Source organism: Loxodonta africana, chromosome 4, assembly GCF_030014295.1.
Source record: "Loxodonta africana isolate mLoxAfr1 chromosome 4, mLoxAfr1.hap2, whole genome shotgun sequence".
NCBI lineage: Eukaryota > Metazoa > Chordata > Mammalia > Proboscidea > Elephantidae > Loxodonta > Loxodonta africana.
Genome location: NC_087345.1, coordinates 13,926,108 through 13,951,390, shown reverse-complemented (window position 1 = coordinate 13,951,390; position 25,283 = coordinate 13,926,108). Strand labels below are relative to the sequence as shown.

The following is a 25,283-nucleotide window of genomic DNA, read 5'->3' as shown; positions in this document are numbered from 1 at the left end:
TTCTGTGAAATGGGGTCCTCTTAGTGCCTGCCTCACCCAGCTGCGAGGAGCAAAGAGGCCAAGGGTGGTACTGGCACACAGCAACGGACAAGCCCTGAGATCACCCTCTCCTCCTCACTCATCCCATTCCAGCCTGGAGAACCAGGCCCCACACCATGAGGGGCAATCGAAGGTCTCAGGGAAGGCCTCCCACCATCCCTCCCAACTTGCTTTCTGCATCATCCCTTTGAACTCTGACTTTCCCGCCCTTCCAGAGCCATCCATTCGCATTCCGGTTAGCCTTCACAACTCATCTCACGGCTCCCTCTCTCAGGAAGCCTTCCCTGATTGCTGCAGCCCACCAGGTCTCTCCCTCTCCTCACTTTGCACTGGCCTTTGGCTGAAAGGCCCTGGGAAATCTTATGTTACACAGGAGCTCTCAGGGGAGCTGGGACTGGAGCCAGGCTTCCAGGTGCCCCACCCGGACACCACACTGCCCGCTACACTGCGAAGCCCATGCGGATGTTATTTGCTGTGAGCATTTGTTAAGTGTATTATAAGACATGTCACACAGGCCAAGGGAGAGGGAAGGATCTCCCGTGTCACAAGCTTCTCTGTGGCCTGCTCTTCTTGCTCATGAGGGATGATGACATGCGGTTCCGTGGCCAGGCACGAGTTGCAGAACCCCTGCCGAGCGGGCCGCGCTCTCCTTCCTCGCCTCTCCGGTCTGCAGACCTTTGTGTTATTTCCTGGTCTTAGCTATCCATCAGGTTTTAAAGATAAAAACAAAGTCTGCAATTTCTGAATGCAACCCAAAACCTAAACCCTCTGCTGTCAAGTCGATTCCGACTCATAGTAACCCTACAGGACAGAGTAGAATTGCCCCACAGAGTTTCTAAGGAGCGCCTGTTGGATTCCAACGGCCAACCTTTTGGATAGCAGCCGCAGCTCTTAACCACTACACCACCAGGGTTTTCCCTGAATGCAAAACCATGTGTAAAACCAGCCCCAACAGGCAGGAGGCTCATTCATAGGGACGCGCCCCAAAACTCATTGCCATCGAGTCGATTCCTACTCATAGCAACCCTAGAGGACAGAATAGAACTTCCCCATAGTGTTTCCAAGAAGTGGCTGGTGGGTTCGAACTGCCAGCCTTTTGACTAGCAGCTGATCTCTTAACTACTGCGCCACTAGAGACATCCAGTAGGCACTTTATTTGGTCCTCTATTCCAGTCCCTTCTACCTTCCAATCCCTCGCTGAGCACCTACTGTGTGCTGGGCCCACCTGGGGCCACCAAAGTGACTCCCAGGCAGCACAATTTACTGGGTGAGAGTGGGCGCCTCATACCCCCACAGGAGCCAGGTGGGAGTGAAACCCGGACGGGCAGGCAGGTGTAGAGGGTGTGAATGGGGAGCCGCTTCCCAGCTCCAGTCTGCTGCTGCTGCTGCTGCCAGACCTTCCTGTTTTCAAAAGAAGCTGGAAATTTGAGTGACGATTTTTAACACTGAGGGCCCTAAGGCTGCCGATTACCACCTCTGGCAAAGTGGATAAACTCAAGGACTTTGGTGTCAAGACCAGGAGGAAGCATTTCCTAGATGCATGACCACTGGGGAGTGAGCATCTCTCTCTGAGCCTGTTCTGTCGTCTGTGAAATGAAAGTAAATATTACCTTCTCACGTGGCTGTTCATGCGTTCAAGGAGTATTTACTGATGGGGGTATAAGCCTCGCCTCGAGACCCATAGGGAAGGAGCATACATCAGGCAATGACTCTGTTGCAGGAACTGGGCTGGGCAAGTCACCTACACGATCCCGTTTAAATCTCACTACAGCCCTGAGAGGCCCCTTCCCAGGCATCACACAAGATTCCAGACAGGGCACCAAGCACAGTCAGGAGGCTGGGCCATGCACGCCCTGGGCAGGGTGATGCTGGGGTCCCAAAGGCTGAGGCACTGCCACCAGCAACCAGGGACAAGCTGGGAAGTAGACTGGGGCCAAATTGCAAGGAGCCTTGAATGCCACCTAAATTGCCTGACACATAAAGAAAACACATAGTAGGTGCTTAATACCTGTTGTTGATATGTATGGTATGAATGGATGTGCAATGTGGACCCACATGTGGAGCCATGGAAAGCCTTTGAGGAAGGACTGGCACAGCCTTTGATTGAGTGTATACGTAACTTGCTTAGAACAGAGGCTGACACCGAGGAAAAAAGAGTGGACTCCTGGGCGCTATCCTGGATCTTCTCTTTGTCCGTCCAGGTCACCATCCTCCTCCCCATCCTGTGCCCGGGAAAATGACCTCTAGGGACTACATCAACCCAAGTCTTTTGCCTTTCAGCTTCCAGTTGGGCTCAGCCAATGGGAATCACCAGCAGGAAATCAGAAAGTTGGCCTAGTGGTGCGCTGGTAAGTGTTTAACAACCAGCTCTCTAGAAGAGAAGCCCTAATTTGCAGTGTTTGCCAATTTTCCTGGTGTAAAGACTTCTACCATGGGTGGAGATGGAGGTGTTGTTTTTGTGTAGATGGTGAGGTGTGTTCACGGGCCCTGGGCCATGATGAAGACTGTGTGGTTATGTTGATAGGCAGCTGTGTTCACAGGCACTGGTATGTGGATGGACTGGTGTGTTCACGGGAGCTGGTGCCCCTCTGTGCTCCAGTCTCCTCGTCCATAAAACGGACGATAACTCTCCTGCCTCCTGTTGAAGGATTGTGTGGGATGAGGCACATCCACACCTGGCCCAGTGCCTAAAGGAGGTGAGTCTTCAATAACGACGGCCACAGTTGTCCTGGGGCCTGAGTCCCTGCACTATGCCCCAGGCAGACGACCAGGCTCTGAGGAGTGGCATGGAAGCAGACATCTGGCCAGGCCTCACTGAGGGAGCCCATGGGGACAAGGTGGTGGCCAGTGTGAGGATGCGGAAGTTGGCGGGTCCGGCTATCTTTAGCGCCTTCTCTCACAGCAGTTTCCCTCTGCTCGGACCGGGGGTTGGGGACCAGGCAAGGAGGGGCCACTTCTCCATAGTCACATGAAGCCTGGTGACCCAGAGGCCAGCTGTGGGGCTGAGAGCCCGCGGAGGGTGGGGGTGTTGTGGTACCCAGCTCCTCTGCCCCCAGCGGTGTGCTAGCAGCCTGAAGGAACATCCCCCACCACCCCGTCTACAAAGAAAGCATGGGCCCGGTGTGAGCCCACGTGGGGATGGGAACGCTGCCACAGCTGCCGGGAAATGGGGTCCCTCCCCCTGCTCACCAAGAGCCTTCATGCCCTGCTCCCCGAGGGCAGTGCGTGCTGCGGTTAGGTGCTCAGTTTCTGGAGCCTGAATTGGAATCTCTGCTTCACCCCTCCCAAGAATCAGAACTTGATGCCATTACATAAGCTCTCTATGCCTCAATTCCCTTGTGAAAACAGGAGTGTTACGGAAGACCAGTTAATATGGCTATTATGCAAATTTACTCACCAACCACTAGGGGCGAAGATGAAGAAATAGAAGATTTTTCTCAGCTGCTGCAGTCTGAAATTGATCGAATATGCAATCAAGATGCATTGATGATTACTGGCAATTGGAATGCGAAAGTTGGAAATGAAGAAGAAGGACCAGTAGTTGGAAAATATGGTCTTGGTGATAGAAACAATGCCAGAGATCGAATGATAGAATTTTGCAAGACCAACAACTTCTTCATTGCAAATACCTTCTTTCACCAACATAAACGACCTCGCCAGATGGAACACACAGAAATCAAGTTGACTACATCTGTGGAAAAAGATGTTGGAAAAGCTCAATATCATCAGTCAGAACAAGGCCAGGGGCCGACTGTGGAACAGACCATCAATTGCTCATATGCAAGTTCAAGCTGAAACTGAAGAAAATCAGAGTAAGTCGTCCACAAGGGCCAAAATATGACCTTGAGTATATCCCACCTGAATTTAAATCATCTGAAGAATAGATTTGATGCACCGAACACCAGTGACTGAAGACCAGACGAGTTGTTCAAGGACATCATACATGAAGCAAGCAAGAGGTCACTGAAAAGACAGGAAAGAAAGAAAAGACCAAGATGGATGTTAGAGGAGACTCTGAAACTTGCTCTTGAGCGTCGAGCAGCTAAAGCAAAAGGAAGAATTGATGAAGTAAAAGAACAGAACAGAAGATTTCAAAGGGCCTCTCGAGAAGACAAAGTATTATAGTGACATGTGCAAAGAGCTAGAGAAAGAAAACCAAAAGGGAAGAACACGCTTGGCGTTTCTCAAGCTGAAAGAACTGAAGAAAAAAATCAAGCCTCGAGTTGCAATAGTGAAGGATTCCATGGGGAAAATATTAAAGACACAGGAAGAATGAAAAGAAGATGGAAGGAATACACAGAGTCATTATACCAAAAAGAATTAGTCGATGTTCAACCATTTCAAGAGGTAGCACGTGATCAGCAACTGATGGTACTGAGGAAGAAGTCCAAGCTGCTCTGAAGGCATTGGCGAAAAACAAGGCTCCAGGGATTGACTGAATATCAATTGAGATGTTTCAACAAACAGATGCAGCGCTGGAGGTGCTTACTCGTCTATGCCAAGAAATACGGAAGACAGCTTCCTGGCCAACTGATTGGAAGAGATCCCTATTTATGCCTATTCCCAAGAAAGGTGATCCAACCAAATGTGGAAATTATAGAACAATATCATTAATATCACACACAAGCAAAATTTTGCTGAAGATCATTCCAAAATGGCTACAGCAGTATATCGACAGGGAACTGCCAGAAATTCAAGTTGGTTTCAGAAGAGGACGTGGAACCGGGGATATCACTGCTGATGTTAAATGGATCCTGGCTAAAAGCAGAGAATACCAGAAGGATGTTTACCTGTGTTTTATTGACTATGCAAAGGCATTCGACTGTCTGTATCATAACGAACTAATGATAACATTGCGAAGAATGGGAATTCCAAAACACTTAGCTGTGTTCATGAGGAACCTTTACATAGATCAAGAGGCAGTTGTTCAGACAGAACAAGGGGATACTGATTGGTTTAAAGTCAGGAAAGGTGTGCGTCAGGGTTCTGTTCTTTCACCATATCTATTTAATCTGTATGCTGAGTAAATAATATGAGAAGCTGGACTATATGAAGAAGAACGGGACATCAGGATTGGAGGGAAACTCATTAACAACCTGCATTATGCAGACGACACGACCTTGCTTGCTGAAAGTGAAGAGGACTTGAAGCACTTCCTAATGAAGATCAAAGTCCACAGCCTTCAGTATGGATTATACTTCAACATAAAGAAAAAAAAAATCCTCACAACTGGACGAATGAGCAACATCATGATAAATGGAGAAAACACTGAAGTTGTCAAGGTTTTCATTTTACTTAGATCCACAATCAACAGCCATGGAAGCAGCAGTCAAGAAATCAAAAGACCCATTGCATTGGGTAAATCTGCTGCAAAGGACCTCTTCAAAGTGTTGAAGAGCAAAGATGTCACCCTGAAGACTAAGGTGCGCCTGACCCAAGCCATGGTATTTTCAATCACACCTCATATGCGTGTGAAGGCTGGACAATGAATAAGGAAGACCAAAGAAGAATTGATGCCTTTGAGATGTGGTGTTGGCGAAGAATATTGAATATACCATGGCCTGCCAAAAGAACGAACAAATCTGTCTTAGAAGAAGTGCGGCCAGAACGCTCCTTAGAGGCAAGGATGGCGAGACTGTGTCTTACATACTTTGGACATGTTGTCAGGAGGGATCAGTCCCTGGAGGAGGACCTCATGCTTGGCAGAGTACAGGGTCAGTGGAAAAGAGGAAGACCCTCAACGAGGTGGATTGACACAGTGGCTGCAACAATGAGCTCAAGCATAACAGCAATTGTAAGGATGGCGCAGGACCGGGCAGTGTTGCGTTCTGTTGTGCATAGGGTCGCTATGAGTCAGAACCGACCCGACGGCACCTAACAACAACAACACTGGATTGAATTGTGTCCCCACAAAGTGTGTTATGGAGTCCTGGTGACCTAGCGGTTAAGAGCTCAGCTGCTATCCAAAAGGTCTGCAGTTCAAAGCCACCAGCCGCTCCTTGGAAATCCCATGGGGCAGTTCTACTCTGTCCTATAGAGACTATGAGTCAGAACTGACTCAAGAGCACCTACCAACAACAACAACAAAATGTGTTGGAATCCAACCGCTATACTTATGGACACGCAATGTAATGTAGTGTAAAGCTTGTCTTCCATGATACAATCTAATGTTACATAAACAATGTGTTGAGGTCATACCAGTGGAGGGTACGTACTAAACCTACTCACTTATGAATTATAAAAAACAGCAGACTAGACACAGAGACACACAGAGACACAGCGGAAGACAAGTGACATGTGAGGACAACCTACAAGCAAAAGAACATCAAGGATCGCCAGCAGACACCAGAATCTAGGAAAGAGGCCACAGAAGGATCAACAGAGCTGAGACCCTGATTGGGGCTGCTAGCCTCCAGAACTGTGAGAACGTTAAGTTTCTGATCTTTAAAGCCAGCCCCTTGTGGTATTTCTGTTACAGCAGCACTAGGAGACTAAGGCAAGGAGGGATACTAACAGTCCTGACCTCACAGGGCTGTTAGGACCATTCAGCACGTCACAGTATGTGAAGGGCCTGGCAGAGCACATTCTAGCTGCGTGACCCCAGAGGAGCCTCTGAACCACTCTGGAGCCCATTTTCCCCATCTGTGAAACGGGAATAGTGGCTGCAAGGCTTAAATTAGGTAACTCTGGAAGGGTCTAGCATGTCTCCTTTGTAGTGCTCAATAAATAAGTTCCCCACTTCTCTTTTGAGTCAAAATAAGCTTCGTAGTCCCCTAGTAGCATAGTGCCAGGATTAAGGGGTACCTGGGCTCAAATCCCAGCCCTACCACTTATAAACTGTGTGCCCTTGGGGCTCTATGAGCTTCAGTATCTTCATCCGTAAAATGGAGTAACAATAGAGCCCGCCTCAAGGGATAGCCCAGAATATTCTGAGTTAGTATACGTAAACAATTCTTCTTCGAAGCAAAGATAGCGAGACTTCCATGTTACATATTTTGGACATGTTATCAAGAGTTACCAATCCCTGGAGAATGACATCATGCTTGGTAAAGTAGAAGGTCAGTGAAAGAGAGGAAGACCCTCAACGAGATGGATTGACACAGTGGCTGCAACAATGGGCTCAAACATAGCAACAATTGTGAGGATGGTGCAGGACTGGCAGTATTTCATTCTGTTGTACAAAGCGTCATCGCTATGCGTTGGAATCGACTCAGTGGCACGTAACAACAACAACAACATATGTAAAGTACTCAGAAAAAGACCTGATTTGGAATAAGGTATTCACTGTTATTACCACCTGCCAGCCCCGGCACTGCCCTCGGGAATCCTTCGAAGTTAATGGACCGCAGATTATGTGGGCGAGAGATGCTGAGGTTGGGCCCTGGGCAGTGTTGAGTGGGCCCAAGGGGCCGATGGATGCTGAGAACCTGGTGGTGATTCCAACATTTAATGGGCCTAGTGTGTTCACGGGCCATGGAAGGTTCCTGGGTGCTGCCTCCCTCACTCCTGGGCCCATGGATGCAGCTTTCCTGCCCACCATGAGGGTCAGGTCAAGCCTCTCTCCTCTCAGCCGTTATCTAGGGCTCCTAAGCCTGCTCCTAGAAGGTAGGGGGAAGGCTACTGGGGCTCCTGGAAGCGAGCCAGGCAGCTAGACTGGGAGAGGGGACATGACAGTAGAGAGGTCCAGCAGCAGGACATTGCATGGAGGGTGCAGGACCCTCAGAGGGTTCTGAGCAGAGAAGCAGCTGAGAACTGACGGGAGAGGCTGAGGCCACGGGAGTGAGCATGGGTACATGGCATGGGGGAACAGAGGGCCAGCAGTGCCGCCCTGCTGGAAGAGCTGTCCACTAGGACCCAGAGGAGAGAGAGACTTTGAGATGAGCCCAACTGCCCCCCTCTATCCCCCACAGCCACCTCCAGGTGAGCTCAGTGAAGTCACCAGCTCTGTCACTCCTTTTAAGGCAATGGTGTCTCCCGCCACTTCCCTGTCCCCACTTGCTCAGAAATTTCCAGCAGGTTTTTTCTGCTTTTTCAGGAGGAATGGAATGAGGCTCCTTGTTCTGTTACCACAGGATTCCAGCAAGGCCCCGTCGGGGGATTCTGGTGAGAGGGAAGCAGGAGACGTTCCCTCAGAGACCAGCACAAGCATGGACTGCAAGGCACGTGGCCTGCTGCCCCACCCCCCCACTCACAGAGCACCCACGACCCCTGAGACCCATGCTGAGACACACACACACAGACACAGGCAGAGTCGCAGGGACACAGGAGCCTGCAACACACACTTGTGAGCTTCTACAATATGCTGGGCCCTGTGCTAGAAAGGCCTAGGGAATTCTGGTAACAAGGCAAATGAGCAGAGCCCCACCTCATGGAGCTTACATTACACACAGACCTTCCCCTGGGGTACAACCTCCCTCAGGAGCTCAGACCAGAGCTCAAAAGCTTTCCCACCTCAGGGCCTTTGCACCTGCTATTCTGTCTGCAGGGGCGGAGGGGGGCATGTTCTCCTCATAGAGATTCTTCACCAAGCTGGATCCTTCATACCCGCAGGTCTCAGCAAGGCCTCCCTGCTCCTTCCACACCTCTCCACTGGACTCTAGCGGCCTGTGTAACACCCATCACTCCTAAAATGGTCTTATTTACCTGTCTACTTACAAGCGTATTCTCTGCCCCCCTAACTAGAACATAAGCTCTGTAAGTGAAGGGACTTTGTCCGGGTCTCCACTGTTTTCCTAGGACCCGGAGTGTGCCGGAGTATACTGAGCAGACATTTCTCGAATGAATGAGAGAATGAATGATAATCACAAGACAGTAGCCCTGTATGCCTGCCATCACCCTGGGCCAGCTTTCACGTCCATCCCTCCTCGGTTGTCACAGCCACCACTGAGGTGGCCACTGTTGCCATTTCAGGAGACGAGGCTGAGACTCAGAAGTGTTGTGGGATATGGGCCATCCCACTCGCCAGGACACGGCCCAGGAGAGGAGGGGAACGTGGGGATGGTCGACAGCCAAGGACTCAGCCTCTGGGAACAAGCCTGACCAAGGGGCTTCTGTGTACATGTCATGCATTTGGGGACATATTTGGGTAAGGCCAATGTCTGCCTGTGCCCTTTGGACACATCTATGCTGCTGGGTGTGTGTGTCTTCACCTGCTCTCTTCTGCCCCTAGGGGGCATATGTCCCCTGGATCCCGGGTCCCCAGAGTCATCCTGGCCACCATCCTGAGCACAAAGCCTGGATAGGAAGTGAGGTCTGGCCAGGACTCCTCTGACTAGCAAAGCCTTTCCTCTCTGGGTCGGGCAGGCAGCTGGGCTCCAGGCCCCGCCTGAGGGTGAGGGGTGGCCCACAGTATAGAGGCTGGGACAGGGAATGGGTGTGGATGCTGCCCAGCTCAGGATCCCCTCTAGGTCCTGAGAGACTGACAGAGGCTGCCCTGGGGCAGAGCAGGGATCGGGGATCAGGGTCCCATGCCTGGCTGCCAAAGAATCCCTACAGGGCATCGATTTCCCTCGTACAACTGGCTTTTCCCTCGCCTCCCAAGGCTGTGGGCCTTCCAATATCTTGGTGAAGAATCTCAGCCCAGGTCAAGCCCTTCCGCTGTCCTGTGAGTGGCTGGCCCAGCCCAGGGCTGTGCACTCTCGCCCCCTGGTGGCTCCGTCCTGCAGTGCAACTCCAGCCACTCCAGCAGAGGATGGAGGAGAGGATGGGAGGGAAGCACGGGGCCCCTCGCCCATCGCAGACCCCCAAGCCAAGGGGTCCTTCTGCAGCTCAGAGCTGAGCCTTACAGCCTGGTTCTCCAAGGCCAAGCCCACAGAGAAGGCTCCCTGCAGGTGGTGAGAACCCCTGCCTGGGCACCCTGGCTCTGCCTCAAAAACCACAGCAACCAGACACCTCCTCCACCGGCCTCGATGAGATTGGACATTCTACAGCCTCACCCCACTTACGCTCCCAAGCTGAGTGGGAACGGGGGAGCAGTGGGGCCATCTCCCCAGTCAGTGGTCTTCTCTCCTAGCTGTAACATCATAGAGGGCCATCCCAAGCCATCACCGCCCCTACGCAGAGGTCTCCATTCCCTTCCTCGTGGACCATTGATGGGGACCTGCTGACCCTGTGGTGGGATGGGGAATCAGAGGTGCTCCAGCATGGGGATACCCGCCCTTACGTAGCTCACTGGGGCCGTACAACGTGACCCAGGAAGATAATCAAAAAACATGAAGAGAGAGGCGTTCGTGTGGCATCTAGATGTGCTCCAGATCTGGTCCCGAGTGGTCACTGGGAACAGCCAGCAAGGTGCCAAGCAAGGAAATTGGAATTTATTGAACATCTACTAAATGCCAGCGGGCAACCACAGGTGGCTGAGGGACTCCCAGCCAAAGCACCTCTTTCACAGCCATCAGCCAGTAGTCGTCTGCATGGAACCTCCAGTTTTACAGAGACCAGGCAAAAAGGCCTGGTGATCTACTTCTGAAAACCAGTGAAGATCTTACGAATCACAGCAGTCCAATCCACAGCTGAACACGGCGATGGCACAGCACTGGGACACACTCACTCGTCGTGCATGAATCGGAGGCAGCTACCACCACCATTAAATGCTAAGAACTGTGTTGGGGGCTTCAGCAAGGCCAGTTCAGGTGGGCTCAAGTGTGTATCAGAGAGCCCTGAGCTTCTCTGCAGGTCCACCTGCAGGGGGCTGCGGAAGCTCCCAGCCCAGCATGGACACACAGCCCGCCCCTCCCAGAACCCACAGGGCAGGGGTACAGGCTCATCAGGGCTCCACTGTGTTTAGCTCCTGCATGTGCACCCTCACCTGTGCCATGAAGGACACACAGCCTGCCCCTCCTAGAACCCACCCAGCAGGGGTACAGGCTCATCACTGCTCCACTGTGCTAGGCTCCTCTGTGTGCATTCTCATCTATACTACGAAGCTGAGCCCTTTTCAATGTAAACACTCCAGAATGTTTTCCTATTTGCTCCAGGTGCTGTGCAGGACTCTGCAGGACCCAGAACAGGCAGCACTTAAGCTTGAAGCCACCACACCCTCCTGTGCCATACCCCCTCCCACCACCTGCCCTCCGGGTCCGATATCCACTGCCAGGTTACAGAACCTGCTAGGGTGCCAACCCACAGCAACCCCGCATACAGCACAATACTGCCAGCCCTGGGCCATCCTCCCCGTGATTGCTGTTTGAGCCCACCATTGCAGTCACTGTGTCAACACATCGTTCAGAGCCTTCCTCTCTCACTGACCCCCCTACCAGGGACTGGTCCCTTCTGATAAGATGCCCAAAGTTTGAGTCCAAATGTATTCTGACTGTACTTTCAAGACAGATTTGTTCCCTCTTCCGTGATACCACAGCATATTCAGTACTCTTCGCCAACACCATAACCCAAAGGCATCAATCCAGTGTTCTTTATTCATTGTCCAGCTTTCCCACTCAAGAGGCAATTGAAAATCCCATGGTTTGAAGTGACATTTTTGCTTTTGAACACTTTAATGTCTTCTGCAGATTGGCCCAAAACAATGCTTCATCTCGACTGCTGCTTCCACGGGTGTTGATTCAAAAGGACCTAACAAGCCTTAACTGGAAGCCGCCCCTGCCTGGATTAAGGGAACCCACAGCAGGCCTGCCCTGCTGTGCTCATGCCATCACCTCCTCTCCATCTCCACAGCACCCTGTGCAAACAACCAACCCGCTGCCCGAGGCAGGGGCAGACCACGGTTTGGCAAGGCTCACATCCCCCCACCCCATCCAGTCCAGGTGTAGCTGAGGGAAGCACCCCTATACTGTCTCTGCCTTCTCAGCTTCCCTGGACAAAAGGTTAAGACACAGGTGTCACTGGAAAATAACTTTTATTGAGACCCCACCAGCTGCACCATCTATTCCTGACATCAAGCTCCTTCTTCCTTGGCAATTCTGTCTTTCTTAAGTGGTCCCTGTGGAGAGAGGTGCAGAGGGGTTAGGATTAGAGGTGGAGGAACGTGGCCAGTGACAAACACCCCGCCCTAAAACCCACTGTGATGGAGTCAACTCCAACTCAGAAACCCTTTAGGACAGAGAGAACTACTGCACAGTTTCCCAGGCTGTGCTCTTTCCGGTAGCAGACTGTCATCTTTCTCTTGTAGAAGCAGCTGATAGATTTGAACACCTGGCCTTTCAATTAGCAGCCATGTGCTTAACCACTGCACCACCAGGGCTCCTTTCCCGACCCTCTTGTGTGCCATCGAGTCGATTCCGACTCACAGAGACCCTATAGGACAGAGTAGAACTGCGCCATTCGGTTTCCAAGGAGTGACTGAGATTCGAACTGCCAGGAGGCCAATACTCTAGGTCAATCTCCAGACACAATGCTGCCTGATGCTTCCCAAGACCCGCAGAGCCAGCCCAGCTGCTTCAGTCTGCCCAGCTCCCCCAAAGACTGATGGGGGCCCAAAGCAGGCTACATCAGCTCACCATGAACGCCTTCTTCTCCTCCATAGTCTGGAAGCGGCCATGGCCAAACTTGGAGGTGGTGTCGATGAACTTGAGGTCAATCTTCTCCAGGGCCCGGCGTTTGGTCTGTACCAGCAAGGACTGTGGGACAAGAGGCACTTATAAAGAGCCAGGCCTTTCTCAGTGTCACATTAAGTCACGACCCACCCACCACCTCTGGAGACATTAAGATCCACTGGGTCTGCTGAGTCAGGGAACAAGACCACCCCATCTGGAGTAAAGGCTCCTCCCCACTCTTCTCCCAGGCACCTCCTGATCGGAGGCCAGAAGGTACCCAGCTCCCACATGCCAAGAAACACTCTCTGCCACCAGGCAACAAGGATGCATGTGAACAGAGGCAAACAGCCCCACCGGGCCAGACTGGGAATTTTCTCCTCCCGGGACTTCAACGCAGTGGCAATACCCTCCCCTCCTTCCTTCCAACTCCCCTGCAACAAGACTCCCAAAGAAGGCCTGTGTGTCTGGGGCCCACGTTCTCAGTCTGTTTAACCTCTCTGCACGGGAGTCAGCCCCTTGCTGAAGGGTCCCAGTCACAGCACCCTACCCACGCAGCCAGGAGGGACCAGCCTCACCTTGCGGAGAGTAAGCACTCGCTTCTTGGTTCCCACCACACAGCCTTTCAGCATGACAAAGTCGTTAGTCACTTCACCATAGTGGACAAAGCCACCCTGTGAGAAAAAGCCAGTGGGTCAACAAAGGTCTCAAACGTGGGGACCAGAGACAGGTAAGACCAATAACCCACAGGCAAGTTAAGGTGTGCCACACAGGAGTACACAGCAGGCGCCTTGGCTGGATCGGCTAGTGCCTCTGCAAACAGCCCCCACGAATCACAGGCCCCCGAAGCACCTGGCTCCCCACCCCACAGGCCACTCAGCGAGGCCCCACAGGGCAGGCCGCATACATCAGAGACTTGGCAGAGACAGCTCATTGCTCACCAGAGGATTGATGCTCTTGTCAGACAAATCATAATCGGTGGAGGCATTGTTTTTGATCAGTTTGCCATCCTTGATAAGGTAGCCCTGGCCAACCTTGTAGATCTAAACACAAGAAGTACATGTGAGCAGAACATTCAAGACAGGGAAACTGGGCAGGGAGCCAGCCTGGGAGGCCCAGGGAGGCACGTAGCCTAGACAGGGCGGGGGGAAGGGTCGAGGAACTCCCCGTGCTTGGTGGAGTAGCGGGTCAGCAAAGAGGAAGACCGGAGAGGAGATGGCCTGACAGTGGCTGCAACAATGGGGTCAAACACGGCCACGACTGTGAGGATGGCGCAGGACTGGGCAGTGTTTCATTCTGTTGTACAGAGTCGTTACCAACCCGGCAGCACCTAACAACTCCGACACACCACTAGGCTGGCCTGCAATGGACTCTAGGAAGGCAGCTGTGGCCTCAGTCCTAGGTGGAGTCAAGGCACCAGAGATGCCCAGCCCATAGTTCATAAGGGGCCTGGACCGGACTAATGACACTGTTGTATAACTCAGAGATGCCTTAACCTCTTCTCCCTGGGCAAGCCAAAGGTCAACCACACCAGACTTCCTGAAGGATGGGAATTCACAAAGTGCCTTGACACCAAGAGCCAGAATTGCCCTTTTCAGATATGAGTGATTTAAGTCCACGTGGTACCAGAAGTCAGAATAGGGCTGAAACAGACTGGAACCCCACCCCCCACTGCCCCAACTGCCAATCCTGGGATTGTCTTTCCCTGCCCAGGGCTGCCATCCTCAGTTGACAAATCTCCCTCACCTTCTTGTTGATCTCAGTGCGGTGATGGTAGCCCTTCTGCCCAGCACGTGCCACAGAGAAGGCCACGCGGGCAGGATGCCAGGCCCCGATACAGGCAACTTTGCGCAGCCCTCGGTGGGTCTTGCGGGGTAGCTTCTTGGTGTGCCAGCGGCTGGTGACCCCTGGAATGGACGCAAATTGCTGTCACTGAGTGCACCATCAGAGGTGTGCACCTCACCCCGCTGGCCCTTCTGTGGTGAATGCCCATTTGTGTTCTTGAGTTTGAGGTGCTAGTACAGTGTGTTCAACATTGAAACAATTACCACCCAATGATAAATGAGGCACAAACACAGGTAGATTCAACCAGCGTCACACTCAAAGCCTCAGTGCCTCTCCTTAGAGGTGTATCGTAAGCTACAGATCCGGGCAAGAACAAAGCCTTGGAGAAGCAATCCTGAACCAGACTGTGCATGCAAGCATTGAAACCCATTAACAATGTGGTTCACTGACGACAGAAGTACCTAACCTTCAACTTTTGCAGCGACTGCAGACAGTAGGGGTTCACGTGTACAGCAGCCCCACCACCCCAGCCATCTCTGCCCACATGGCTGTTCTCAGAAGGAAGGCAGCAAGGAACGTTTCCGCAGTCTTGACTCAGGCGCTGTGCCCAGCGCTCATTCCACAGCCTCATCACTGAACAGCTGGGCCTGACATCACTTACATTAGAGGGTAAACCAGAGACTCAAGACCCACAAACCTCACCTTTGTAGCCTTTGCCCTTGGTCACCCCGATGACGTCAATCATCTCGTCCTGGCCAAACACCTGGCTCACAGGCACCTGCTGCTCCAGCCTCTCACGGGCCCAGTCCACCTTCTCGGCCACTGTGCCTCCATTCACCTGGATCTCCATCAGGTGGGCCTTCTTCTGGCGCAGGGGAAGCAGGCGCATCTGGGAGAAGAGATGATGCTTAACTTCCCTGGACTTGAAGTGCCCCTCACATGGCAGAAGGGCTGAGGCATGCGGTCTGCTGTCAAGGTAAGCAAGGTCCCTCTGAACGTCATTCAGGTTTCCCCACCGGCAAAAGCGAAGGACTGCCACGTGTTAACTCCCCACCAGGTTCAGTTCTCCTTTCAAATCTGGTGTCTGACCCAGGGTCAGAGACACGGGGCTCACGCCAACCAGGCAGATCTGACCAGATCCTGTGACCAACTCATCCACTGTTCCTTCTGGCGTGGCCATCTAGCCTTACAACCCACTCTGACATGGAGAAAATAATACAGCAAACAACCAAGATCACAGGCTGATCACACAATTAAAGGAGGAAATGAACTTAACCACAAAGCTCGCAAAGTTGCCCAAAAAAACCTTCCTCATTCAGTGGCAGAAACATGCTACAACCTGTGGCCACTAGCCACAGGGCTACTGAATGTACAAAACGTGGCTAGTGAAACCGACTAAATCCTTAGAGTTACAAAGCAGCCAGTGGCCACCATGCTGGACGGCACAGAGCTGGGCATTCTGGGGTCAGGAGCAGTTTACCTGCCTGGCTGAGCAGGGGTCTCAGAGGGCAGCAGTGTGCAGGGAGGCCAAACACTCAGTGAAAAATGGAAATATTCATTCTACTCAGGCAACCGATAGGCATGGCTCCTAGCAGTCAAAATACCTAACAGCCAGCCTCTGACCACCACTCTTTCAAGCAAACATTATACAATACTAAGTCACCAGGCCAAAGAATTTTCCTAAAAACGGGTATGACTTCCCTACTTAAGAGCTAACAGGGACACAGTGCCCTCTGCTGGCAACAGAAAAACCTAAGCACCAGATATGGGGGACTGGACGCATTCTGAAGCCACTGTCAGTCAAGTGGCCCCAGAAGCCCAGGGAGTTACTGGACTGTGCTGCTGTGTAACCAACCTCAAGCTGCTCAGTGGCCTGTCTCCTCCACTTGGAGGTTAATGCTTACGAAACCTGAAAGCAGCAGTCTTATCCCTGCCCTGGATCCTGAGGCTTAGCAATTATCAGTTTGAGCTCATGATGAACCCACAAGATCACAGCCACCAGAAGGTGGCATCGCACACACAGGTTGCCTCAGGAGACAAAGGGGCAGGCAGTCAAGTCACCCTCTGGGGCACCACCACAGGTGCTCACCTGGGTGTGGGCGATGACGCGGATGACCTGGCAGTACCTCTTCATGCTGCTGAAGTCCTTCTCCAGCTGCTTCTTGCCGTCATCATCCTGCCACTTCTTGCAGTACTTGGTGAAAGCCTTCTTCTTGGACTTATGCCTTCAGGAGCAGAGCAGAGTTGGGGAGGGGGCCGGGCACAGGCCTTCATCAACCCCTCCGAGGAAGGGTGAGCGGAAGGCACACTGGCACCAGGCGGGGACGGGGCTCATTGCCGGCTTCTAAGGAGCCTTTTCCACCGGCAAGCGGAGCCTGGATGGAGCTCATCGGGCAGAGCCGAGCGGAGCTGAGCAGAGGTCCACAGGTTAATGGAAGGCATGCCATTCGGAACACACACGCTAATTCTTGCTCCAATCTAGCCACTCACAGAGTGCTACAACACCCCATGGTGTTCCTCAGAGGGAGGGAGGCAAATGGAAAACTCAAGCAGGTCCAGAGACCGTGGTCAGACCCCATCTCCAGGCAGGAAGGCCGGGGTGGAGATGTCCTAGCTCCTCTCCTGTTCCTACAGCTGGGGATCTCAAACTTTCCCAGCAACCAAGTGTCCTCAGCCCCAAGCCCAACACCCAGCATCTTGAAAACAAGAGCTTTGCTCCCAGTTCAGGAACCCAGTGGCCCCTCCAGCCCATCTGTCCCCAAATACTATTCTTAAAGCAGCAATTAAAATGGGGCCAGAGCGGCCCTTCCTCTCTGAGCACAGGACTCTCCCTTCTCTGCAGCCCCTAACCTCAACAGCCCTCCTCCTCACCAGTTCTTGTAGAAGCGTCGTTTGCACTCATCGCTGATATGCTCGGCAAAGACGGTCTTGAAGGTCCGGAGACCTCGAGGAGTTTCCACGTAGCCCACGATGCCTACCACCACCATGGGTGGCGTCTCCACAATGGTCACGGCCTCCACCACTTCCTTTTTGTTCACCTCTGCAAAGAAACCAGGCTGTCAAGACTCAACTGGCCAAGTCCACTATTCAAAAGAGGGTACGGTATTTTGTAGAAAAATAAGTAACGGTAACCACTTTATATAAGTGCGTGTCAAGCAGGAGAATCATCAAAACACAGGTTAGTGGGCAGAAGAGAAACCCATACAGGACATCTGCACTCAAAACCAGTGTCACTTAACATGTCTCGGTCTGCAGGAATCTGCATTTTTAACGCCACTGCATTTTAAGGCCAGCCAAAGACCAGTCTGTTTTACATTTCCCCAGTGTTCCTTTCCTCTTGTTACCTGAACAATACTCCTAAGTACTGCAGCTGTAACTCGGCATGGCAAACGACAGACGATATTACCACCTGCTGTTAATAAGAGTCCTTGGGTGGCGCTAACAATTAAGTGCTTCAATACCAGCCCCAAGGTTGGCAGTTCAGTCTCGCCACCCAGAGGCACCTCGGAAGACAGACCTGGTGTCTCCAAGATCACAGCCTTGAAAACTCTATGAACAGCTGTAGTCTGCACACACGGGGCTGCTGAATTGGAAATCAACCCGATGGCAATATTAGTACCTACCATGGCTCACTACCAGTGCTATGGTCTTCTACTTTGAACTTCACCCTAACACGGGGGACTTCTTGGTGAGGCAAAAATTTATGCTTAGATAAGTGCTCCCGCCAAAATAAACGCAGACAGTTCCTCTTAAAGCCTCACCCGCTCCAATCTCAAAACTAGCGCACTTCTCTGCCTTGTAGCTCTTGACCGACACGCTCACATCACGTTCAATTTCAATCAACAAGCCTAGAACATGCTCTTGAAAGGGTTCTGACAAGCTACACGTTCCCCATTCCCCTTCGGAGTCTGCCTGACTCCTACCCACCCCAATATGAAACGTATAGGTGTACATACTGGATCCTGGCCTATCGACCTCCCGCACGATGTGGGTCATGCCAGCCTTGTAGCCCAGGAAGGCCGTGAGGTGGACAGGCTTGGAGGTGTCATCTTTGGGGAAGCTCTTCACCTTCCCGCGGTGCCGGCTGCTGCGCTTCCGAGGCAAGAAGCCCAGAGACCCGTGCCTGGGTGCAGAGAACTTCCTGTGAGACTAGGAGACAATGACAGACATTAACATCCAAACTTACAAGCAGCTCTCAGTTCTCTGGTTCCCTGCTACCCGGCTGAGAGTCTCATCAACGAGAATACTTAAGAAGGTTAATCATCTTTTTCTCTACCAGCCCATTTACTTGATGCACAGGAAGCCTCGTACAGATGGTTTCATAGATCAAGATTCCGACCGCAAGAAGACTTCAGGAGCTGGGTGGCTGAGCTACTGATAGGTAACGCCAGGTCTCCTCCCTCCAGCTCCCAAAGGAGCGAGACTGGTAAAGCAGGCCACTAGAGCTCGACAGAGCCCCATCAGAACATTGACAATCAGCACAGCGTTCTCTGTCCGCCCGTCAATAGGCTCATCATCTGTGGATTCTGAGAACTCTAGAGGCCTCACCAGAATTGTCCCAACCACTTCGGAACTGGGCCTCAACAACCCGCCCAAAGTCACCCCTCCAGCACCCTCCTGTAATCGCTACACCTCCTAGTTTAGCAAGTACTGAAAGTGGTGCCCCGCCTCTCTGACTCAAGGTCCCACCGATAGGCACAGGTACGGCCAGGTAAAGTGCTGATGGCCCCCAATCGCGATCAGCACTTAAAAACTGACGGGAAGAGTGGCCGGGTGTGGAACGTCGGGCCCAGTCAGGCCGCAGGCCCCGAGGCTCATCTTCCACGCGGCCATCTCCTCGGGCCTCGTCATTTCCAGAAATAGGCCTGACTTGGGATCCCACTGAGTACCTCCTGCTTCTAAAGCAGGGCCCAGGCGCCTGCTGAGTCCAGATGGCGGCGATTCGCCACGGATTCGGGGGCGAGGTGGCCGGCAGCCACACAGCCGCCATTACCCTACGTACCATCGCGCCGTCGAATCCTGCCGGTAGAGGTCGGCAGACTGTGGGCGCGCGGTATATAAAGCGTACACGGCCCCGCCCCTTCCGGCGTGCGAGCGCGCGCCCGCGGGGAACGTCCGGTCGGGGGGCGGGCACCGGCGCCACTTCCACGCATGCTCCTCCAGGTCTAGCATTCTTTCCGACCTAGACCTCAACTTCCGAGGCACGCATGGGAGTTTCTACGGCGAGTGATTGGGTTCAAACTTGGTGAAGCGCTGCTGAGACGCAAGCAAGAGATTTACAATGCAACAGATTTACGGCGCTCGGCAGCAGCCAAATATGACAAAACGCGCTGTTACGCAGAAGAAAAATGGCGGCGTCGCTTGTTTTCACGTGAGCTGCCGTGACCGCTGCAATTGAATAACCCTGCTATAGGCTTCGCTTCCAAGGCGCTTTAACACATGGCGAACCCCGTTTCAGTTCCACCCAGTAGGTCTGCGTTGTTACCATTTTGCAAGTGAAGAAACAGGTTCAGGGGAGTGAAACAAGCTCCGCCGGTCTTACCAGCTCTTGAAAAGAAAGATTAAAACCTTGGTTTCCTGGGTCCCAACTCAGTGCAAAAATTGAGAGAATTCTTTTTTTAAGAATGCTTTTTCACGACACCAACTTGCCTTCTCCGAGTCCTGATTTTGGGCTCCCTCCCCCAAACCCCATCTGTTCCTGTCTTCCCGATCTGCAGCTGGAGTGGCCCGCGCTCGAGCTGAGGGTCTCCCAGGCGGCGAGCGGCGTCCGGTGTCTGCGGAACCGTCTCAGAACTTGGAGTCATGGCTCCAGCTGCCCGGCCTCGCAGAGCCGGGCCTGTGGGCCGACAGGCTCAGCCCTCCCTGCCTTCCAGACCCCCTGCTTGAAAGGGCCCTCCCTCATCTCTCCCAAGGCGCCCGGGTCACTTCGCAAGTCCCTAACTGCTCTCCTTACCTCCAGGCTTGCTCCCTCCAAATCTTTCTTCGAATCAATCTCATCGTGTTACCTTCCGTGACTCCGGATTTCCTCAGGATTAAGCATTAAGTCCTGAGGCTGCCGCCCAAGGTTCTAAGTCCCCAGCCTCCTCACTACACACACGTTCACACGCTCCCCTATTGCCTTCCAGTTCCTCCATCCCACCCAGACATGTTCGATGATTCTGGGCCTAGTCTTTGCTCCCACCATTGTTTACAAACAGAAGAAATCCTCTCCCTTAATCTTCACACCATCCCTGAAGGGCGGCAAAGATAGAGATCCTCAATCACTTTCTGGAAACCTTTGGGGCCAGATGTGTTTCAAAAATCAGCACTTTTCAAGTTTACAAAAGGTAATATGGTGCACGGGTTGTATGTAATGTAATCGTACCAGTACTCTAATCAAACATATTAGTATTTCTGCAGGGAGACATATGAACATCCACAGGGGTGGGATAAGTATAAATAGCCTCACATCAGCTCGAGGCAGGCTTCGCTGCTTAAAGCATTCTGGTCAGTTTAGATTTTGCCACTAAATAAGCCAAAAAAGGCAATTGTGGACCTGCACTGTCCCCTTTTGACAGAGAAAACTAAGCTTCAGGCAAAGGGGCTCATAATTTCACAAAAGTTACACAGTTAATAAAGGACAGCGCTCAGGTGTGTCTGACTGTAGGCCGAGTTTTCATGACATCTGCCTTAGTTATCTAGTGCTGCTATAACAGAAATACCACAAGTGGTTGGCTTTGACAAACAGAAATTTATTTTCTCACAGTTTAGGAGGGCAGAAGTCCAAATTCAGGATGCCATCTCCAGGGGAGGGATTTTTCTCTTGTCAACTCTGGAGGAAGGCCCTTGTCTCTTTTGAACTTCCGCTCCTGGCAATCTTTGTGTGGCTTGGCATCTGTCTTCCCATATCTCTGCTTGCTGGATTGTTTAACCTCTTTTATATCTCAGAAGAGATTGGTTTAAGACACCCTAAACTAATACTGTCTCTAAAAGTAAATCATAACAAAGAAAATCCATTCCCAAATAAGTTTATAACCACAGGTATCAAGTTAAAAAACCCGTTGCTGTCAAGTCAATTCTGACTCATAGCAACCCCACAGGACAGAGTAGAACTACCCCACAGGGTTTCCAAGGAGCAACAAACTGCCAACTTCTTGGTTAGCAGCCATGGCTCGCCATAGCTCATAACGACAAACGTAGGAGTTAATATTTACAACACATATTTGGACACAATTTAATTCATAAAAACATTCAACACAGGGTTCAGTGACCTCCTTCCCAGAAAAGGAGCTCTGAGGTCCCGAGCCACTCATTCACTAAATAAATTAATTCTTACTGAAAGCCTGCTCTGGGCTGGGTACTACACCAGGTCCTGGAATACAGCAGGAAACAAGGTCTCTACTATTACAGACCAAATAAGACAGTTTTAATTTAAAAAGAAACAGTACCCCTAAAGCAAACCTGGGCAAACTATTCTTTGCCAAAGGAATTCCCTCTTTCCAGTCAAGAGAGAAGCCAGCATCAATAGATATGCACTGTCATGCCCAGCTCACTGGGCTGTTGCCTTGGGCCCAGTTTCACCACCTGTCATATGAGTCATTCATTCATTCATTCAACAAATGTGTATTGAGCCTGCTCTACTTAGCCTAGTGCAGGGTTCTGGGACACAGAAGTGGAGCGGATGAGCCTCTGCCCTCCAAGAGATCAGTCTTCCTGTGTAATAGCTATCGATCAGAGGTCTGTGCAAAATAGGATTGAAATATGGAGGGAGAATTGGTAAATTTGTCCTGACTTGGGAAAGGATAACCTGGGAAAACCTGGGAAGCCTCCACTAAAGAAATGTTGTTTGAACTAGGTCTTGAAGGATTTCTATTTGTCAGGCAAAGAGGACAGCTTTTCAGGGAGAGGGAACACTGTGTGTAAGGGCACAGAAGAAAAAAGGACAGTGACCTGCTCAAGGACTAGCTGTGATTTGGTGTGGCCAGAGAGTAGGGGACAGTGGCAGGTAAGCTTAGGAAGATGAGCGGAGTCCTAAAGGGTTGAAACTTCATCCTGAGAACAATAGAACACGCATCTGGCATTTTAGAAGAATGACACTAAAGGGCCAGCTGGATTGGGAGAGGCCTGTCAGCAGATGGGGACAGGGTGAATGGCCTTTTCATGATTCCATGCAAGCTGTCAGAGTGGGTTTGATGGTTAAAGATTGTATGACAAATTGGCTGGGCCATGATTTTCAGTGGTTTGGCAGTTATGTGATGATGTAGTTTGCAAGTATAATAATGTAGTTTGGCAGTTATGTAATGGTGTAGTCATCCTCCATTTTGTGAGCTGATGTGAGCAGCCTATCAGATGAAAAGGGAGTTTCCTTGGGGGCGTGGTCTGCATCCAATATATGTAAACATTCTGTAAAGCTTATTCACTTGCTCTGGATCCTGCATCTGGCTTGTCATCATCTGACCTCCAGTTCTGGGAACTTGAGCCAGCAGCCTGCTGTATTGCCTGCTGATCTTGGGTTCATCAGCCGCTGCAGCTACATGAGTCAGGAGAAGCCTCCAGCTTGATGCCTGACCCACAGACTTGGGACTTGCCAGGCTCTACAACCACATGAGCCATTTCCTTGAGGTAAATCTGTCTCTGTCTGCCTCTTTCTCTCTGTCTCTCTGTATCTGTCTATATATGTATGTATACACATACAAATGTATATATGTGTGTATATATATACATATATATGCGCTTCACTGGTTTTGCTTCTCTAGAGAACACAGCCTGAGACAGTGACTTGGAAGAGGACACAGAAGGTGGCCATATAAAAGGGATGGAATCAGGAGGTGAAACGGTCAGGCTCTGAGGGCTGTTTTTATGAGGTAGGAGCAGTGAGGGCAAGAGGGTGTCAATTATGGGATATCGGGTAGATGGAGTTACCTTTAGAAGGGAGAAATCATTCATACATGTAGTTACGAATTCATTTATGGGGTTGTTATGGATTGAATTGTGTCCACAAAAATATATGTTGAAATCCTAACCCCTATACTTGTGGATATAATCCTGTTTTGGAATAGGGTTTTCTTTGTTATTTTAATGAGACCATATCAGTGTAGGGTGTCTCCTAAACCTAACCACCTCTGAGTTATAAAAAGAGCAGATTAGACACAGAAGTAGACAGGGGAAGACAGAGGCTGTCAGATGAGGACGAAGGCAAATCCATCTACACACCCAGGAACTCCAAGGATTGCCGGTTACCCGGCACGCGTCCACTATACGTTCTGTGAAACAGAACGTTACGTGATTTGACCGTTGTTCCAACGCCACATCATATATAGGAGAGAGGCGCGCAGAACAGTCACTGGGCAGGGACTGCACGAGAACCTTGGCTGCTCTGCTGCAGGTCCTGCATGGTGGCTGCAGGTCTCAGAGAGCCACGTCCAGCCCCCACAGCGGCATGCACTGGCCGCCCAGCTCGCTACCTCCAGGCTCACTACTGACTCCTTCTAGGGGCGGATTATCCAATGAGCAAGGTAAGCATGGGCTTACTTGTACTTAGTTACTAATCTGTAGTGGACAATTTCACATTTTCACCACATCAAAGAATCTGCTTCTAGGTAGGGCTGGCATCTATCTCTCTCCCAACGCCACAGCACCTTCTTACAGAATCAAAGATTCTTTTCAAAGAATCAAAGCTCCGGCAATGTCTTTGAGGTCCCTGTCTGAGGCAAGTGCAGTGGGACAGGCAGCCAACAGGACCCCCTCCCCCTCCTGTCCCAGGGCCGGGGCTGACACAGACAGGGAGAGCTAGTGAGAGACAGATAGGATCTACCTTACTTAGCAATGTACGTCTGCTATGTCCTGTTCCCCGATCAGAGTTTCTGAACTCCATTACAGTATAACCTTATGGGACCACAGACGTATATGCCGTCCAGCGTTGCCAAGTGGACATTATGGGATGCATAGCTGCACTGTTGTTGTCGTGTACCATTGAGTTGATTCCGACTCATAGTCCTATAGGACAGAGTAGAACTGCCCCATAGGGTTTCCAAGGAGCAGCCGGTGGATTCGAACTGCCCACCTTTTGGTTAGCTGCCTGAGCTCTTAACTACTTTGCCACCAGCGCTCCATACCTGCACTAGAAGCTGAAATAGACTAGGAAGGACATCCGCCTAGAGCCACACCCTGAATCCGGACTTCTAACCTCTCTGAACTGTGAGAAAATACATTTCTACTCTTAAAAGTAGAAACCCTGGTGGTGTAGTGGTTAAGAGCTGTGGCTGCTAACCAAGAGGTTGGCAGTTCGAATCCACCAGGAACTCCTTGGAAACCCTACGGGGCAGTTCTACTCTGTCCTATAGGTCGCTATGAGTCGGAATCGACTGGATGTCAGTGGTTATATGGGTTACTCTTTAAAGCCACCCACATGTGGTATTTCTGTTACTGCAGCACTAAGAATCTAACACAGGTATAACTGTATCCCTCCTTCTTCCAAGACGGGATCACAGGCTACATACCAAGATGTACACAACCCCACAAGATAAAGGGAAGGGAGGAAAGGAAATAAGTTAAAGCCAGAAGTGGGATCACACCAAAGGTACACATTTTAGATCTCTGTGTTTGTGCCAGGAGTAGTCCTCCCATTTGGTTCTGAGCCTCTGTGCAGTCAAATCAAAAAGGTAAACATTAGTAACATGATTCACAATTACCCGCCCATTGCCATCTAGTCTATTCCGACTCACAGCGACCCTGTCAGACAGGGTAGAACTGCCCCATATGGTTTCCAAGGCTATAAATCTTTACAAAAGCAAACTGCCACATCTTTCTCCCACGGAGCAGCTGGTGGGTTCAAGCTGTGGACCTTTCTGTTAGCAGCCAAGTTTAACCACTTACTCCACCAGGGCTCACAATAGCCTCATGATAAAAACAAACCACCCAAAACCAGGGACCAGAAAAAGCCCACGATGGCTGAAATAAAGCTTGAAAGACATTTGTCCCGGGGGGGGGGGGGGG

The 25,283-nt window shown here is 51.3% G+C and overlaps 1 protein-coding gene and 3 non-coding genes across 4 annotated transcripts; all 4 read right to left on the bottom strand.

Annotated features, from left to right (window-relative positions):
- Positions 1 to 11,873: 11,873 nt before the first annotated feature.
- RPL3 (ribosomal protein L3) lies at positions 11,874 to 19,417 on the bottom strand. The gene is made up of 10 exons (XM_010599325.3): positions 19,312 to 19,417; positions 18,266 to 18,458; positions 17,181 to 17,349; positions 16,399 to 16,534; positions 15,012 to 15,198; positions 14,271 to 14,431; positions 13,466 to 13,567; positions 13,103 to 13,198; positions 12,492 to 12,611; positions 11,874 to 11,974 (listed from the first exon to the last, which is right to left on the bottom strand). Exons 1-10 carry the CDS (start codon positions 19,312 to 19,314, stop codon positions 11,930 to 11,932), a joined length of 1,212 nt encoding a protein of 403 aa, XP_010597627.1. The 5' UTR covers positions 19,315 to 19,417; the 3' UTR covers positions 11,874 to 11,929.
- Positions 14,857 to 14,951, bottom strand: LOC111747611 (small nucleolar RNA U83B). The gene has a single exon (XR_002783594.1). It is a non-coding gene; the product is annotated as a small nucleolar RNA U83B (small nucleolar RNA).
- Positions 16,535 to 16,589, bottom strand: LOC111747613 (small nucleolar RNA U82P). Its single transcript, XR_002783596.1, has one exon. It is a non-coding gene; the product is annotated as a small nucleolar RNA U82P (small nucleolar RNA).
- Positions 18,766 to 18,831, bottom strand: LOC111747610 (small nucleolar RNA SNORD43). Its single transcript, XR_002783593.1, has one exon. It is a non-coding gene; the product is annotated as a small nucleolar RNA SNORD43 (small nucleolar RNA).
- Positions 19,418 to 25,283: the final 5,866 nt, after the last annotated feature.

Bases quoted from the DNA above. Each gene is read 5' to 3' on its own strand.
- RPL3 (XM_010599325.3), bottom strand. The intron at 16,535-17,180 runs GTGAGGAGGAGG...CTGCTCCTGAAG, and splicing joins CGACGCTTCTACAAGAACTG to GCATAAGTCCAAGAAGAAGG. The intron at 13,199-13,465 runs GTGAGCAATGAG...TTTTTCTCACAG, and splicing joins ACAAGAGCATCAATCCTCTG to GGTGGCTTTGTCCACTATGG.